The sequence below is a fragment of the Malaclemys terrapin genome, chromosome 19, assembly GCF_027887155.1.
Source record: "Malaclemys terrapin pileata isolate rMalTer1 chromosome 19, rMalTer1.hap1, whole genome shotgun sequence".
Taxonomy (NCBI): domain Eukaryota; kingdom Metazoa; phylum Chordata; order Testudines; family Emydidae; genus Malaclemys; species Malaclemys terrapin.
The window spans coordinates 8867150-8882580 of record NC_071523.1 but is presented as its reverse complement, the minus strand read 5'-3'; the positions used below and the strand labels follow the sequence as shown (position 1 = coordinate 8882580).

Genomic DNA, 15431 nt, shown 5'->3' with positions numbered 1-15431 from the left:
GTTCCCCATTCAGTGATTTGATGCCGTTACTCGTTGTGTTATGCCCGCCTGTTGGAAGTGATCTTGGAGCGGCTGCTAACTGAAGAACATGCTGTAGAGCAGGGAACCACCCGAAAGCCACATTGAAATATCAGGAAGGCTTTTAAAGACTGAGGATAATTTCTGATGATACATTTTTGACCCTTTTAAGGGGAGTGGAGCCTATGGTGCTTATCTCTTCCCAGCAGCCCATAAATCTCATACCAACAGGAGTTCCATGCACACCTTCAGAGGGGAAAGAGAAGCCAGTGTTCATTTTTCTACCACTATAAAATTTAACCCAGTTGGAAAGAGTTAGTGAAAGGCCATAAATTTGCCCTCTCTGCCTTGAGCTTTCAGAGCCGGGAACTACCCAATAGAAACAGCCTGGAAGGATTGAGGGCCACCTTCATTCCCATTGCCTTTAGTCAAATGATCCTAACAAAGAAGCTCTGATGCTCCAGAAAGGAGCAAAACCGACGCCAGACAATTGGTCAGTTCAGTCCTGCACACGTGAGCAAGAATCAGGATGAGCTATGGCCTGGGGAACGTTCCGACTCAAAGCCAGCTGGCTAAGGGAAGCTGAAAGAATGACAAGGGAGGGGGCAAAGGACAATAAGTGCTCACAGTAGCAGTAACTTACGTGGCTTTTGAGAGAACACCTTCCAGCACAGCGAAGGGAATGTACGGTAGTGAACCGCAGGGCTCCAGATTCTCCCCTTTCTTGCACGGAGTCCCTCACCTATTCTAGCCCTGCCATATCACTTGTCCAGAAGGCATGTGTTGCCTAGCTGCAGCTCCCATTGACACGACAGGGCCCCCCAGCTCCATTTCCCAGAGATAAGTCTTCTGATTCTCTCTCCCCGGGGGACTATTAACAGTGCAGGTGCCAGGCATACAGTGTTTCTACAGTAAAGCCAATCAGAACTGTACATCAGACCAACACCCATTGAGTCAGCCACGGGGGGAAATAATTGCATTGGTGTCTTAAAACAACAACCAAAGGAATCACGCTCCTGATTTTATTTAAATGGAGAATCAGCCATTAAGCATCACGGACTAGCTGCAGCTGGTCTAAGCTACTCTAGTGTTCCTGGTAAGCCTGGACGGCTGTGATAATTCAGTAGTGGGGGAGTTATTAAAGAGCCAGCAAATTATTTTTTTTGCTAAAATCATCATGCTTTTATTCCCACGGACGCTGGGAGATGCCTAGCAGTAAGAGAGAAGTCAGAGAACACCAGGCTAGCTGGAGACGAGACAAGAGAATAAAAGAGCAAGACAAACTGTAAAGAAAGAGTGGGATCTTTAATACAAAAGGGCAACAGATGGTGTAAAACTATTCCCCACTCCCAAACACTGGCTTTTGATTCGGGTGCATTTTTGATTCAAAGAGCGTAAACACAAAGATAATTACAAAATGCCGACACTTCACCCACGCCTCCTGGTAGAGGGCACCGTAATCATAGTTAGAGTGGGGCCTGAAACGGCCATTGGGATGGCCCTCTGGATTGCAGAGATACAGAGTCCAAGGCTGCAATCTCCTTCAGTCCTTGTTGTCGGTCCTAAATGTTTGAGCTTAGGAAGCGACCAGCCCTGGTCTGACCAGGCTGGAGGTGAGACGTCTATTTCACAGTAATGAGCGCGTGAACACATGAAGCTTCCAAGGATAAATGAATCCATGAAAAGATGAAGGCAAACAGGAGTACTGATTCAGAGCAGTCACGGCCAGGTGCAGAATCATGAGGCCTGAAGAGGAGTCTATCCGGGCGTATGGTGGAGACCTCCCAGCCACACCATTAGTCTGTCGCGAAGAAGAATTGTTTACGGAGGAAGTTAAAAGTGCCCGGCATCTGCTTGTACTTTCCTTTAGCGGACACAGCATGAGCCACCTAGGAAAGAGAAAAACCAAGGAGTTGGCTAGTTTGCTGGTTGAGTGTGTTGGAGCACTAGAGACGCACAGATAACGATCGGTGCAGTGAGGAGGGCTGTATATGTTAGGGAAGGGGGAGGAGAGGCAGTGGGTAGGTTTAACATTTATAAGGTGAGGGGGGGTTTTGCTGGCAGAATTAAGACAACTCTGGAGAAGGGCAGGCCAAGATAAAGAGCCCAAGAGCAGATCTTGCATCAAACCTCTGTACTGTACTGTAGGTCTTTGCCTCTAAGACACTTCAGAGCCACTCCATCACCCCCGTGCTCCTCATCAGATGCTAACCACTGAAGGCTGCCCGAGAGCAGTCAACACCCGCCCAGCCCACACATAGAGTTCTTTGTATGAATCAGAAATAACCTCTCTTTTGCTCACAAGAGATCAGTCATTTCTTTTGTGTCGACACTTTCATGCAGTTTATTTCAAAGCAGAAAGGTCTATTATCCCTCTTCCCCTCCTGTATTTGCTAAGACTCCCCGTCACCTCCCCAAGAATCCTGCACTGGGACCGAATGATTTCAAAGCATTCACTTTCCAGACTGAAAGCGGTTTGACCACTTTAGAAGTAGAGGGCCTGATCCTCAGCTCGTTAAAATCAACAGGCGTTGTGCCACTGACTTCGACTGGAGCAGAATTAGGTCCAGGAGACTGTGAGAACAATTTTTCTTTCCCGTTCCGAGGACAATGTAGGATGCTTCTTCAAACATGGGTTATGCAAAAGATCAGCTGAAATTCTGAAAATTGGAACGTCATTTGCCTAGTCTTTGATGGACAAAAACAACCACCTTCCCACTATCTGAGTTGTAGGTGTATGCCCAGTACACAATTTCTGGTAAGTGAAGGATTATGATTATTGTTGGGCACTGCTGAGTAAACACAGTGGTGCATTTGATAGCGACAAAATATTTCATTGCAGTGTATGAGAGCTGCAGCATGGAACGAGTACCCTTAAAAATTAGTTTGAGGGGTTAGGATTTTCACGGAATTATTTCTAAAACACTGTACCCGTCATTCACAATATGGGAGAGTTATTTCTGAGAATCCTAAATTAGTATATACTCAAACTTACTGGTTCATTAACACACACATTTACATTTCATGCACACAAATTAAGATGCAATTACATCACTCACAAGTCAAGATAAAACAAAAAAAACATTAACACAAGCCTCTGGTGGGGTTATCCAGGAGACCAATCAAACCCTCACCATGGCAGCAGAGAGAGTAAAAGCAAAAAGCGAAGATGAATACGGAGCACTCTGAACATTACAAACACAACCATGTCTTGCTATCATACGTCCAAGTAGGAGATTATCTCCACACACTACCATTGTGCCTGCTGCCGTTTGCTCTGACAGTCTGGCTTTTTTGTGATCAGACGGACGGTATGTTGCTCTGAGGCAGGGGGAGGGCAGGCCCTTAGGCAAAGATTAAGGCCTATATTTTCAAAAGTGACTTGTGATTTTGAGTGCGACACCTGAAAGGGGCCTGATTCTCAGAGGGCAGGTGCTCAGCCCTTTCGGAAAACCAGGCTTTTTCAAGGCATCTCTTTTTGGGGCCCCCAAAACTGAAGCACCCAAAAATCACTAGTCACTATTGAAAATGGAGGCCTAAGTGTCGAACGTCTGACTAAATGCAAAAACAAATGCCTACATTCCGCAAGAGAGTCAGACAAAGGAACATTTACCCTCACTAGCATGCCGAGCAGGTCTTCAGTATGAGCATACTGTTCAAGTACGCTGTCCAGTGTTTCGACGTACCACGAGCCACTCTGGGTATCCCGCCAGGAGACAAAACCTTAGGAGAACACAGGGAAAGTAAGGAACTCATTCCCTACAAGCCGTCCTTTCTTTCCTTCCTAACCCCCTTAGGAGTAGAATTTCCCACCCTATGGATAACGTCTTCCAAATCCTGCACTAGAACATCCGGACCCTTCGTGTGGGAGTGTGGCCAGTGCTACAGACTCACTGGGTGACCTGGGGCAAGTCAAAACCTTTCTGTGCCTCCATTTCTTCCGTCTAAAGTGGGGATAATAACTGCTTGCCTCATGCAGGTGAGGGGCTCAATTAATGTTTGAGAAGGACTGAGATCCTCAGATGATAAATGCTGGGTGTTATTACTCACCAAAGAATAGGTTCTTTAAGGCTTTGAAAGAGGGGAAAGTCAGAATACAGAACAAGCCCTCTCTCTCATCCATAGATCTGAAAGCATTTTACAAAGGTGATCAGTATCATTATGCCCATTCTACAGTTGGGGAAACTGAGGCAGAGGGCGGGGACGTGACTTGTCCAAGGTCACCCAGCAGGTCAGTGGCAGAGCCAGGTATAGAACCCAAGTCCCCTGAATCCCAGGCCAGTGCTCTTTCCACTGCCTCCTTGCTAGGCCAGTACTTTACTTATGCTGTCTCACCTGGAAAAGTTGAATAGGACACCAAGATGTCGCTGGGAGTGGGTAAGCTGGCTACTGCATCTGGCTCATCCAAGTTACCGGGCTGGATCTGAAAGGGAGTTGCATCGGACTCGACGGAACCTCCACGAGGTTGGTTTACAGGTGAATCAGAATCCACCTCAAATCCTCGGTCTTTCTGCTCTGCAAGAGGCAACCAGAAAACCCTTCTCTGTTACAGACGTAAGTAATAAGCAGAGGGTCCCTCCCACCCCTTAGCAAACATGGTCCTTCAACTAAAGGAGCCTTTTGTTTCATCTTCTGCTACGTTGGCTGACTCGGAGCCATCTGCAATTCACTCAAGCACAGAGTCCATTCATGCCAACTAGATGCTCTGAGCCAAATACAGAAAACTGAAACAATCAGCGGTGGTAGAGGCCACAGAGGAGCTGCAAAGGTTTGCTTCCTTCTGCTCAAAGCTCCAGTGCAGCGTAACACACCTCCGGCTCGGACGTCTTTAGAAACCTCACTCTCCATGGCCAATCAATGCATTGCCTCAGCAATAAGACTATGGGGCAGAGAGCAAGAGAAGACAGCCTGAGAAAAGGGAATACGAACAGCAAAAGAAAGAGATGACACAGAATTATTATACCCTAAGTGCCAATGCACAAACAAGCAGCCATGCAACTGCTTCTCCTCCTGAAGGAGCCCCGAAGGCAAAGCACGAGCAGAGCTAACACCAATATTCACCTCCGCCACAGGCTTGGATAAAGAAGAGTTTGGGTTTTCCTCTCAAGCTTGGGCAATGGGACCCATTGAAGAAGTTCACGATCTTTTCGACAGGAATGTGCTTTCCATCTGTGCCGTAAATACCCCCGGGAAACTGAATATGGCTGGTCTGAAAGAGCAAAATCCACTGGCTGTTAACACAAAGGCAATAGGCCAACCTTTTCTCTAGTATAAACACCCCCCATTTTAAAAGTCTTTCCTTGGGGGAGGGATAGCTCAGGGGTTTGAGCATTGACCTGCTAAACCCAGGGTTGTGAGCTCAATCCTTGAGGGGGTCGTTTAGGGATTGGGGGCAATCTGTCTAGGGATTGGTCCTGCTTTGAGCAGGGGGTTGGACTAGATGACCTCCTGAGGTCCCTTTCCAACCCTGATAGTCTATGATTCCTTGCATATGGATGCCAGGATGAATCCGATGCTCTGCTATTTAGGAGGATTTGGGATGTGAGTTAAGGAGAGAGAAAACCCATATGTTATTTTAAATAGTCTAAATTCCAGAAACCCATGCCCCTGATCTTACAATGGCCCCCACTTCTCCCCCAAAACCTGGGATTTGTCAGCTCTAATTTACCCAGTGCCCCATAGGCTAATTTGAATATTTGCTTAACGGCCACCCTAAATTGTCTTCTTTCTGTAATTTCACCACATTTCTTCTAATGAGGCGCTGTTGTAATCCAGGGATTCATTATTACTAATTATACACCCCCCCATTGATCCATGGATGCTCCCCTGGCGGATGTAGAATTCTATAAAGCAACCACCGGGCCTACCAAGGGAGGCCCCCATTGCGCATGGTGACCGGGCAACCCCCATCAGACTGTACACTTTGTTCACCACTGCAGTTAAAACATCCTTTCCCTTGGCAACCCTACATAGCACGATGCCTGGAAGAGAGAGGCCCCAATGGCCTATGTCCGCAGAATAAGATCAGGACAGGAGGGAGAAGAAACCAGTCCTCACTCTGATGCCCAGGGAACGGTGGCAATCAACACACACTTTTCAGGAGCATGCTTCTCCCCCAAGCCCGGGGAGATATGAACGAGAGCGCCAATCCTCCTACCTGACAGCCATGGGAAAGGATCACCACCAGGCAGCAGTCCAGAGCGCTGTGGTCCTGCCTCGCCAGGCGCTGCAACTCCCCAGCAATTTCCTACACACATTTGCAAAGGTCAGCAACTGTTACCTTCAGTCCTACCCCTTATCAATCCCACATCAACATCATGCTGCTGAAAGGGGTCAGATGGGAGACTGGCCCGCCCAAGAGCACAGACAAGCTTCCCCGCACTGCTCAATGCTGATCTGGGGACACTGCTGCTGTGGAGGAGAGCAGACCCATTGCTCGCGCCATGGCCCAGTCAATCCTTGCCCTCTCTTTTGCTAGCAAGGCTGTTAAAATCAGTGCCAGGCGTGATGACAATTTTGTTACACTGATGCGTGTCCACAGGGAGACCCACTCTATTTTCTTCACATGAAGCACTGAACCACTGTCAGATGGAACAAGTTCAGGGTGATTGCAATCTACTGCTACTTAACATTTGCCATTTAACCACAGAGATTTACTTTGCTGTTTTAAAGGACACCCTTATTTCTGCGTTTCTTCCAAATGCAGCACCAATGGAAGGCAGTGCATTTGAGTGTGCGCACACACACCAATGCTCCACCTCAGATTTTAAAATAATCAGACTCGTTTGTTTTGGTTTCAATAGGTATGCCAGGAGATTGAATGCCCTGCTTAATATAAACTATTATATCATTCAAGAACAAACAGAAAATCAAGCCCCTGGGTACGCCAGTCAGGGAGAATCTCAATCAGAGATATCAGATAAATACACTCTCAGACAATTACTTATAAATCATGTTCAGGAATAAAAACTCAGCCCAGAAAGCCCCAAAAAATGGGGCTTCTTTTTCATCTGTTACTATAACAGCAAAAGACAAGATAATTTGAAAGTAATGCTTTTGCTGTCTCTTCCAACACTGAAGTTTGGGGTTGGGGGGTTATGTGCCTTTCCCATTGGAACACATATTGTCACCCTCTAGCAACACTTTTAGGGTACGTCTACACTGCTGGTGAAGGTGTGATTGTAGCACAGGTAGGCGACTCATACCAGCTTTAATCTAGCTAGCACAGGTAACAGTAGCAGTGTAGATGTGGCGGCATGGACTTCAGTGAGGGCTAGCCACCCAAGAATGTACATAGGCTCCCTGATTGGCTTGTCCTCAGGCAGTGCTGCCAGGTCTGAACTCCAACTGTTACCTGTACTAGTGAGACTGAAGCTAGCACAGGTATGCCTACCCCTGCTACAACCACACCTTCACCTGCAGCATAGCCTCTTAGTCCCTCGGCTCTCGCCAAATGCTTCCACCGTTACCTGAGCTTTGAGATCTCGTCGGACCAGGACGTCAAAGTGCAGTGACTTGAAGCGCTTCTCCAGTTTCTCACAGTCTACGTTGGAGCCCTCTCGAGAAGACAGGTCAGACTCTTCGATGAAACTGACGTTGTTGATGATGAGGCAGTAACCACAGGGGTCAGCTTTCAGAACATAAACCTGGCCCACATACCCACCGGGAAGCAGTCAGACAGACAACCTAAATTCAACCTCCTTTTATTCAGAGTCCATCAGCTAATCCAGCGGGATGCAACTCAGAACCGAAAATGCAGCTTTCATGAAGCTCATTTTATTGCTTCTGTAAAGGCAATTTATTGTTTGCCCAGGATGACAGATGGATAATGGAATCCATGCTCCCTATCTAAGTTCCCACTAAGATGTGCGGCTGCATCTGTGCCGGCAGGGAGAGGCATCTCTCCCCCGGCCCCGGAGCTGCCGCAGCCAGGGACAGATGCCCCAGCCCCAGCGCCGACCCGGCGGGAAAAGGCGCTCTCCCCCAGCCCCGGGCGGCTGTGGCGACAGACGACTGTGGGGGAGTCCTCTCTCCCCACCACAGCCCTGGGGAAGCCTGCACCCCAAATCCCTCATCCCCAGCCCCACCCCAGAGCCTGCATGCCCAGCCAGAGCCCCCACCTCCCCACACACCCCAACCCTCTGCCCTAGCCCTGAGCTCCCTCCCAAATCCCAAACCCCTCATCCCCGGCCCCACGCGAGCCTGCACCCCCAGCCAGAGCCCTCACCCCAACCCTCTGCCCTAGCCCTGAGCCCCCTCCCGCACCCCAAACAGCTCAGCCCCACCCTCACCACACATCACCTCCATATTGGTGCACATAACATTTATTCCGCACATGGACGTAAAACGTTAGAGGGAACATTGCTCCCTATACGAGTGAATACAAGCAGCTGGGATAACGTCGCACATCCAGCTTTACTTTATTCATGCAGAGTCCCACTGAAGTCAATGGAATCAGCAGAATCAGGGTCTTGACTGAAATAGATAGAGGGTCAAACTCACTTCCATTGACTTACATCAGGGATGAATTTGGCTCCACTTTCCTAAACATGCAGGTCTGTATTCATGATACTAGCTTAACTTAGAACGGTCATGCTGCATGAATGTGTGCAGTGCATTTTAGTTAGTGGGTTTTTTTTATTAGTATATTTCACACGATAATTACAAAAACAAAATACCCACTCTACAAATGCAGCACACTTTAAGTGTTGCGCTAGGTAATTATTGGTTTCAGAGTAGCAGCCACGTTAGTCTGTATCCGCAAAAAGAACAGGAGTACTTGTGGCACCTTAGAGACTAAGGGCAGGTCTTCACTACGGGGGGGGGGGTGGGGGTCGATTTAAGATACGCAAATTCAGCTACGCGAATAGCGTAGCTGAATTCGACCTATCGGAGCCGACTTACCCTGCTGTGAGGACAGCGGCAAAATCGACCTCCGCGGCTCCCCGTCGACAGCACTTACTCCCACCTCCGCTGGTGGAGTAAGAGTATTGATTCGGGGATCGATTGTCGCGTCCCGACGAGACGCGATAATTCGATCCCTGAGAGATCGATTTCTACCCACCGATTCAGGCGGGTAGTGTAGACCTAGCCTAAGAAGAAGTGGGCAGTAGCCCACGAAAGCTTATACTCAAATAAATGTGTTAGTCTCTAAGGTGCCACAAGTACTCCTGTTCTTTTTTAGGTAATTATTAGTTGTCTTGATGATAATTGGTTAGGGGAAAATATTTGACTATGTGTTATTGGTCATATTTATGTTGTATTTAATGTAATTCGAAGAGCGAGTGTGGTGTGACGATTGTTCTAATCTGAACTGAACTGGCCCAGTCAAAGCAGCAGGACTTACTCAGATGCTGCATTTGACACCTGGACATCAAAGTCACATTTGCTAGTAATTATTTAAATGATCTTTTAAACACCACAGAACAGTTTGATTCAAATGAACTGTAAATAAGCAGAATGTAACTTACCAGTCTGCAGGCAAACATTTTCAAAAGCACCTAAATCCCATTAACTTTGGCACTAAGGGCCAGATTTAGACCTGCTAGGCACTTAAAAGTTTTGCCAGCATAGCTCTGTTGGTTGTGGGGGAGGAAGGACAATCACACCCATAACTGACTGCTCTAGGGCTGGCAAAACCCCTAGAGCAGATGCAGTTATACCAGCAAAAATGTCCTTTTGCTGCTTGTTTCATTTGGGGAACTGGTATAAAATATACTGGCAAAAAAATTCTTTTGCCCAGTATGCCGGCAAATCCTTTCTAGCATAGACAGAACCTTATAAAGGTATTTAGGCACTTGAAATAACGGCAGGCGCCCAGCGAGATTTACAACAATACCTTAGTGAGATAGGCACCTAACTCCCACAGACTTTCAATGGAACTTAGGCACCTCACCTGCATATATGCTTTTGAAAATTACACAAGACACCTGCTTCACGTTTAGGCACCTAAATACCTTTGTGATTCGGAGTCTTAAGAGCCTAAGTCCCTTTGACTTTTGAAAATGGGATGCAAAGTGGGTGGGATGGGGGGGGGGAAAAGGAGGCAGTTTAGGTAAGAAATGAGTAAAAATAATGTACGTAGAAACAGGAAACTAACCATATCTGAGTTCCTCCTGGATCTCTCTGCAGCAGAACCTACAACACGTGACGAGAGAGAAATGACATACAGTTCCGACACCTACTTCACATTCGTTAGAGGCTGGGTCCCTGCTTAATGGGATTAATATTAATGCAAATATTTCCAGTGCTTTGACCCATTTCTTAACATGTTCAGTCACACCTGAACTCCTCCTCGCTCCGGGCCACACACAGGAAAGAAACATTGTTCCTTTACATGCAGTGTCGGACTGCAGATGTTGAGAGTGAAGTTCTGGGGGTGCATTTATCATGGCTTTGGACTTGGCCCGTCAAAGAGTATTGGCCAAAGAGTCGTGAATTTGAGTTTCATTTGTCATAACAGAATCGGATGGGAAATCATCTCACAGCCTTGCCAGCCCAAATACCTTCTCTCCTCTCCTAAGCAGCAGGCAAACTAGCCTAGCCTATAAAAACAACCAGTGTTACAACTCAAAGTAGTTTTGCTTTTGACAGTGTCTAGTTGTTCAGATCGATGACATTCCATCTCAAATCAACAATTACATGGCACTAGTACACTTGGGGCTGCACCTCTCCCACCTTCGATGGATGGATCCTTTGCGACAGAGCCTTGGTTTTTGTCTCGGTATTTTCTTCTCTGGGTGCTTTTAATGGCTAACAGGCTCTCAGACACTAGCCACAAATGTGTACAAACACTATGGATTTGATACAATTAATGGTACACAGAGATACCAAGGGAAATGGCTGCTAGTCACTGCACACCAGGAGAAGATCATCATTGCTCAGGAGAGATGCCCGGACTAGCAGGGGATGGGTACAACATGTAAACAGCATGTTCAGACAGCCTGTGGCAAAAGGGTATCGGGAGAGGGACTGCCTCCAGCAGAGTTATGGAGCAGTACTGGTACACTCCAGAGCAGTGGTTCTCAACCTATTTACCATTGTGGGCCACAAGAACGCGTTACGTGGGCTGCATCCAATACTACCTGTATGGCCTGGAGGATGTCACATGGGCCTCAGCTCCAACTGGGCTGAAGGTTGAGAACCACTGCTCCAGAGGGTGCGCCAACCAGAAGGTGGATTGGCACAATATGTGGGCCACGCTAAGGCTCCCAGAGGAAGATGGGCTGAAGGGATCTACATGAGGTATGGGGAGAGAGGAGAAGGAATGAAGGACAGACAGGATTTAAAGCAAGAATTGGCTAGCGGAGACTGCTTACCCTGATCTGCTGCACTGGGACGTGTCGACACTTGGCGTCTCTCAGTCACGGCTTGGACTGGGGTAGGCAAATATTCATGAGCCTTCCTGTCTGTAAAGGTATAAGACATCTGGGCCTTGCATTACTGCCCTTCCTATAAACTTTTGCAAGAGAGAAAAGCATACGAAGCAGAGAGCATGCCTCTCTCCGGAGGATCCGGATGGAGCACTGCTGATTGCAGGTAACTGAGCCACTCGCCCTGCTGTTTGGAGCCGGGACAGCAGTTGTACTTTTCCCCTGTGAGTCTTTGATTAGAACTGCGGGAGCTGAGGCTAGAACCAGACTCGACAGTGGGCGGGAATTGCGAGCACACAGTAACACCTGTTCTCACCATCACACAGAAGGCACCTGCCCCTTTCTTCCTGGCTTGCGCTCTTAGAGATAGCAACCGCTCCCCCTTCCCCACCCCACCCAAATAATTAAAGCATCCTGAAAAGGCCATGCCCTTCATAAAAAGACTTCTCTCTACTCCACCCTACCTAAATCCCACCCTAAATTCTTACTCCTTCATGTCCTCTGTCCTACGTGATCCTTGCATCCCTCCTCCCAGTTTCAGTTTTGCTTCTTCTTTCCTGCCACCACTTATTCTCAGGATGACCTTCCAAGACCCCTCTCTCGCCTGCTTCAAACCCTTTGCCTTTCTCAAGGCCTTACTGTGCTGATCTTCTCAGTACCCAATGTCTTTGCAACTTCTCTGCTGCTGTCCTGTGTATCGGACTTCTCTGAGTGAGAGCAGACACTTTTCAGGGCAGGGATCCTGCCTTTATGTTTTTGGTAAAACAATTAGTAATACTTATAGAACTCTCTCTATAAGGCCTGGTCTACACTAGGAAAATAGGCTGGCATAACGACGTCACTCAGCGGCGTGTAAAATCCACACCCCTGAGCGGCGTAGTTAAGCCAACCTAAGTCCCTGTGTAGACAGCACTAGATTGATGGAAGAATTCTTCCATCGACCTAGCTATCGCCTCTCAGGGGGTGGATTACCTATGCTCAAGGGAGAACCTCTCCCATCAATACAGCGGTGTCTACACTGAAGCCCTACAGTGGCGCAGCTGTGTCACTGTAACATTTTAAGGGCAGACAGGTCCTTAGGAATACTAAAGAAAATGTTGATAATGAAACTAGCTATCGAAGAAATATGAATATATAAGTTAAAAACAGGATAGGTAGACAAGTTACACATCAAATGCAAATAAAATATACTACGCTAAACAGTCCCTTCCATCCAAGAATGTTAGCACACTCTGCTTTACGGTAATTAAATCTCAGAACTCCTTTGACAGGTAAGGAGATTTTACCCACATTTTATAGATGGAGGAATTGTGATTTGACCAAAATCCCACAGCAAGTAAGCTCTGCCAATGTCCAATCCCTTCTCTAATCGCTGGATCACACTCTCTCGCCAATAGAAAAGAGAAATGTTTGTGTCCTCGGAGGTCAGATTTGAGACACCCCCGAGGTTACCTGCAAAACACCCAGCCGTTCTAAAGTTATTAGCACAGCACTAGGAGATTGCTGCCAATTAAAAGTTTTCAGTGGTATTGGATAGCATTATATTTTCCCAGTGGCTGTGTGGAATAATCTATACAATCAATGATTCTGGAAGACATCCGGGCTATCAGATTTCACAAGCTGTTAGCTACCCTCCTGTACCTCCTCAGCAACAGGGTTTATAACTGCTGTATCCAATTTTGCTGTCTATTACGAAAACAGCAGCACCCCTGATACTTACAGGTATCACCCTTTCCACCACGTAAGCCAATTTCAACTGGTTTTAGATCAAGCGGACACAACTGTGGGAATTTGGCCCCTTCACTCAGCAAAGCGGCAAGGTCATTCTGTCCAGTTTCTTGCAAGCTTGAGACGAATGCAGGAAAAGCTTGTCTTCCTCGCGTCTGAAGGTCTGTAACCAACTGCCTGGCTTGGTCTCTTCGGGTGCCTGCGCTCTATACGGGAGCAAAACGAAGACAGAAAGCATTAGCATCCCATGTGCACGGCACGTCTACAGTCCAGCAATTCATAAACAGCATGGTGATGAGTACAAGAAAGGACGGGGGATTTTCCAGACATGAACAGAAAATAAACTGATCAGGGTGTTGTCTTTTTAGCCTGTAGCCAGGCAACTCCAGGGCAACTCATTGATGGCCCTCCCATCTTTCACATCAGCCTCTGGCTAGCAAATTCAAGCTTCTGCCTAGTAGAGGCCCAGTGAATTTTTTAAGGCCCAGGTACGATTATCCCTGATAGGTAGGGAAACTGAGGCACAGAGGAGCTGCCCTAGGTCAGACAGCAAGTTAGTGGTACAGTGAGGTATAAAACCCAGGTCACCTGATCCACAGTGCTCCACTCCAACCACTGGACAACGCTGCCTCCCACATGATAGGGCAAGTTCTACTGTATCATAACTTTGTTGGTTTCGGTTTTGTACAAACTAACACCCAGCCTTTAAAGCGTCTCTTGGCTTGTTTACCTAGGGTGACCAGATGTCCTGATTTTATAGGGACTGTCTTGATTTTTGGGTCTTTTTCTTATATAGGCTCCTATTACCCCCCAACCCTGTCCTGATTTTTCACACTTGCTGTCTGGTCACCCTATGTTTACCCCCAGAGTTAGGGTTATATGCCGCTTTAATTCCAACGTTGTCCTTCCAGCTCACAGTCATAAAACTTAAATTCACAGCAGCTCTGCGACCTCGGCTCCCGCGATAACCCTGAACGGACTGATCAGAAATGACCAGGGAACTCCCCGCCACTTCTGATTTGCCACGGGCTGTAAAAGTTCAGCTGTTTACAGCCGGGCAGACGGTCCCTGGCTGGAGCTCAGCGGCCTGACAATGGGTTCATTTCAGGAGATAGTGGAGAAGTTCCCCAGCAAGCCTAAGGGGGTCGTGCAAACCCTCGGGGGGCTGGATGTGTGTGTGTGTGTGTGGGGGGGGGGGGGACACATTGCCCTGCCTTCTGCACTGCAGTCTCTAGCCATGGAGGGGGCTAAAGATGCAATTACCCCAGGGCATGGGCAAGCAGCCTGGGCAAAGGGTGGGGGTGGGGGGGGGGCTGAGAGCAGGACGGCGGCGGGGTGGGGGTGTGTGGGGGGGCGGCCACAAGCTCCCACCCCAGATCCAGTCCCGGGGCGGGGGACGAGGCACCTGGATCTCCTCGATCATGTCCTGGGTGAAGACGCCCTTGTGCAGCAGCAGGTCCCAGAGCGGAGCCACCTGCAGCTCCCCCACCAGGCGCAGGCGGCTCCGCTGCAGCAGCGCCCGCTGCGCCTCCTCCATCCCCGCCGCCCGGGGGCCCCCTTGGCTGGGTCCCGGGGGGGAGCCGCAGCCAGGAGACAGCCGAGATGCTCCGCCCGCTTCCGGGAACGGCCCTCAGCCCGGCCCCCTTCGGGGCGGTCTATAGGACCCGCCCTTCCCTGAGGCCTCTCCTCCTATAGGGGCCTCCCCTCTGGTTCCTATAGCGCCCGCCCTGATCCCTAACGTGTAGGGCTGTGTAACACCAGCCCCTGCGGATCCCCAGGGCTTTGCACGCGTCCTTCCCCTTCTCCACCCGCTCCCTTCACAGCACCGTCCCTTTCTCTCTAGCCAGGGCTGCCCATAGGGCCCTACAAGACTCTATCTGCTTTCTAGGGGGTTAGAAGCCCCTGTTGCACCTTTCTATAATATCCTGTAGCCCTTCCACTACCAATACTAGTTTTATATGCCCCCCCCCCAACAGACAATTAAATTCTTCCCCATCAGGCAGCACTGCGCAGCTAACAGCAGGATATGTGTGTCCACATCCTGGCATGGGTCAAGATACCAGCCTAGATGGACTATTAGTCTGGTCCAGTGCTGTCATTCCGGCATGGAAGAACAATTTCCGTGTGTAGCAACAAACTTTACTCTCACGTTGGTGTGAATTTGGAGTAACTCTGCTGAAAACTGGTTTTACACTGGTACAACTGAGAGCAGAATTTGGACCTGGGCGTGTGGTCTTTGAGGTCGCACTAACAGCCCTATATAATTGTGTGGAAGCAAAGAAATTTAGGCTATTTTGAATAGGGTTGGCCTTT

At 48.5% G+C, this 15431-nt stretch overlaps 1 protein-coding gene across 1 annotated transcript; it reads right to left on the bottom strand.

The window, feature by feature from the left end:
* Positions 1–1304: 1304 nt before the first annotated feature.
* Positions 1305–14746, bottom strand: CASP9 (caspase 9). The gene is made up of 10 exons (XM_054008862.1): positions 14524–14746; positions 13111–13324; positions 11337–11426; positions 10118–10155; positions 7488–7664; positions 6176–6265; positions 5080–5227; positions 4354–4533; positions 3632–3741; positions 1305–1907 (listed from the first exon to the last, which is right to left on the bottom strand). The coding sequence occupies exons 1-10, from the start codon at positions 14653–14655 to the stop codon at positions 1815–1817; spliced, it is 1272 nt and encodes a 423-aa protein (XP_053864837.1). The 5' UTR covers positions 14656–14746; the 3' UTR covers positions 1305–1814.
* Positions 14747–15431: the final 685 nt, after the last annotated feature.

Bases quoted from the DNA above. Each gene is read 5' to 3' on its own strand.
- CASP9 (XM_054008862.1), bottom strand. From the start codon at position 14,655: ATGGAGGAGGCGCAGCGGGCGCTGCTGCAGCGGAGCCGCCTGCGCCTG. The intron at 7,665-10,117 runs GTTAGTTTCCTG...TATGTGGGCCAG, and splicing joins CCAGGAGGAACTCAGATATG to GTTTATGTTCTGAAAGCTGA. The intron at 4,534-5,079 runs GTGAATATTGGT...TGCCTCTTGCAG, and splicing joins TATCCAAGCCTGTGGCGGAG to AGCAGAAAGACCGAGGATTT.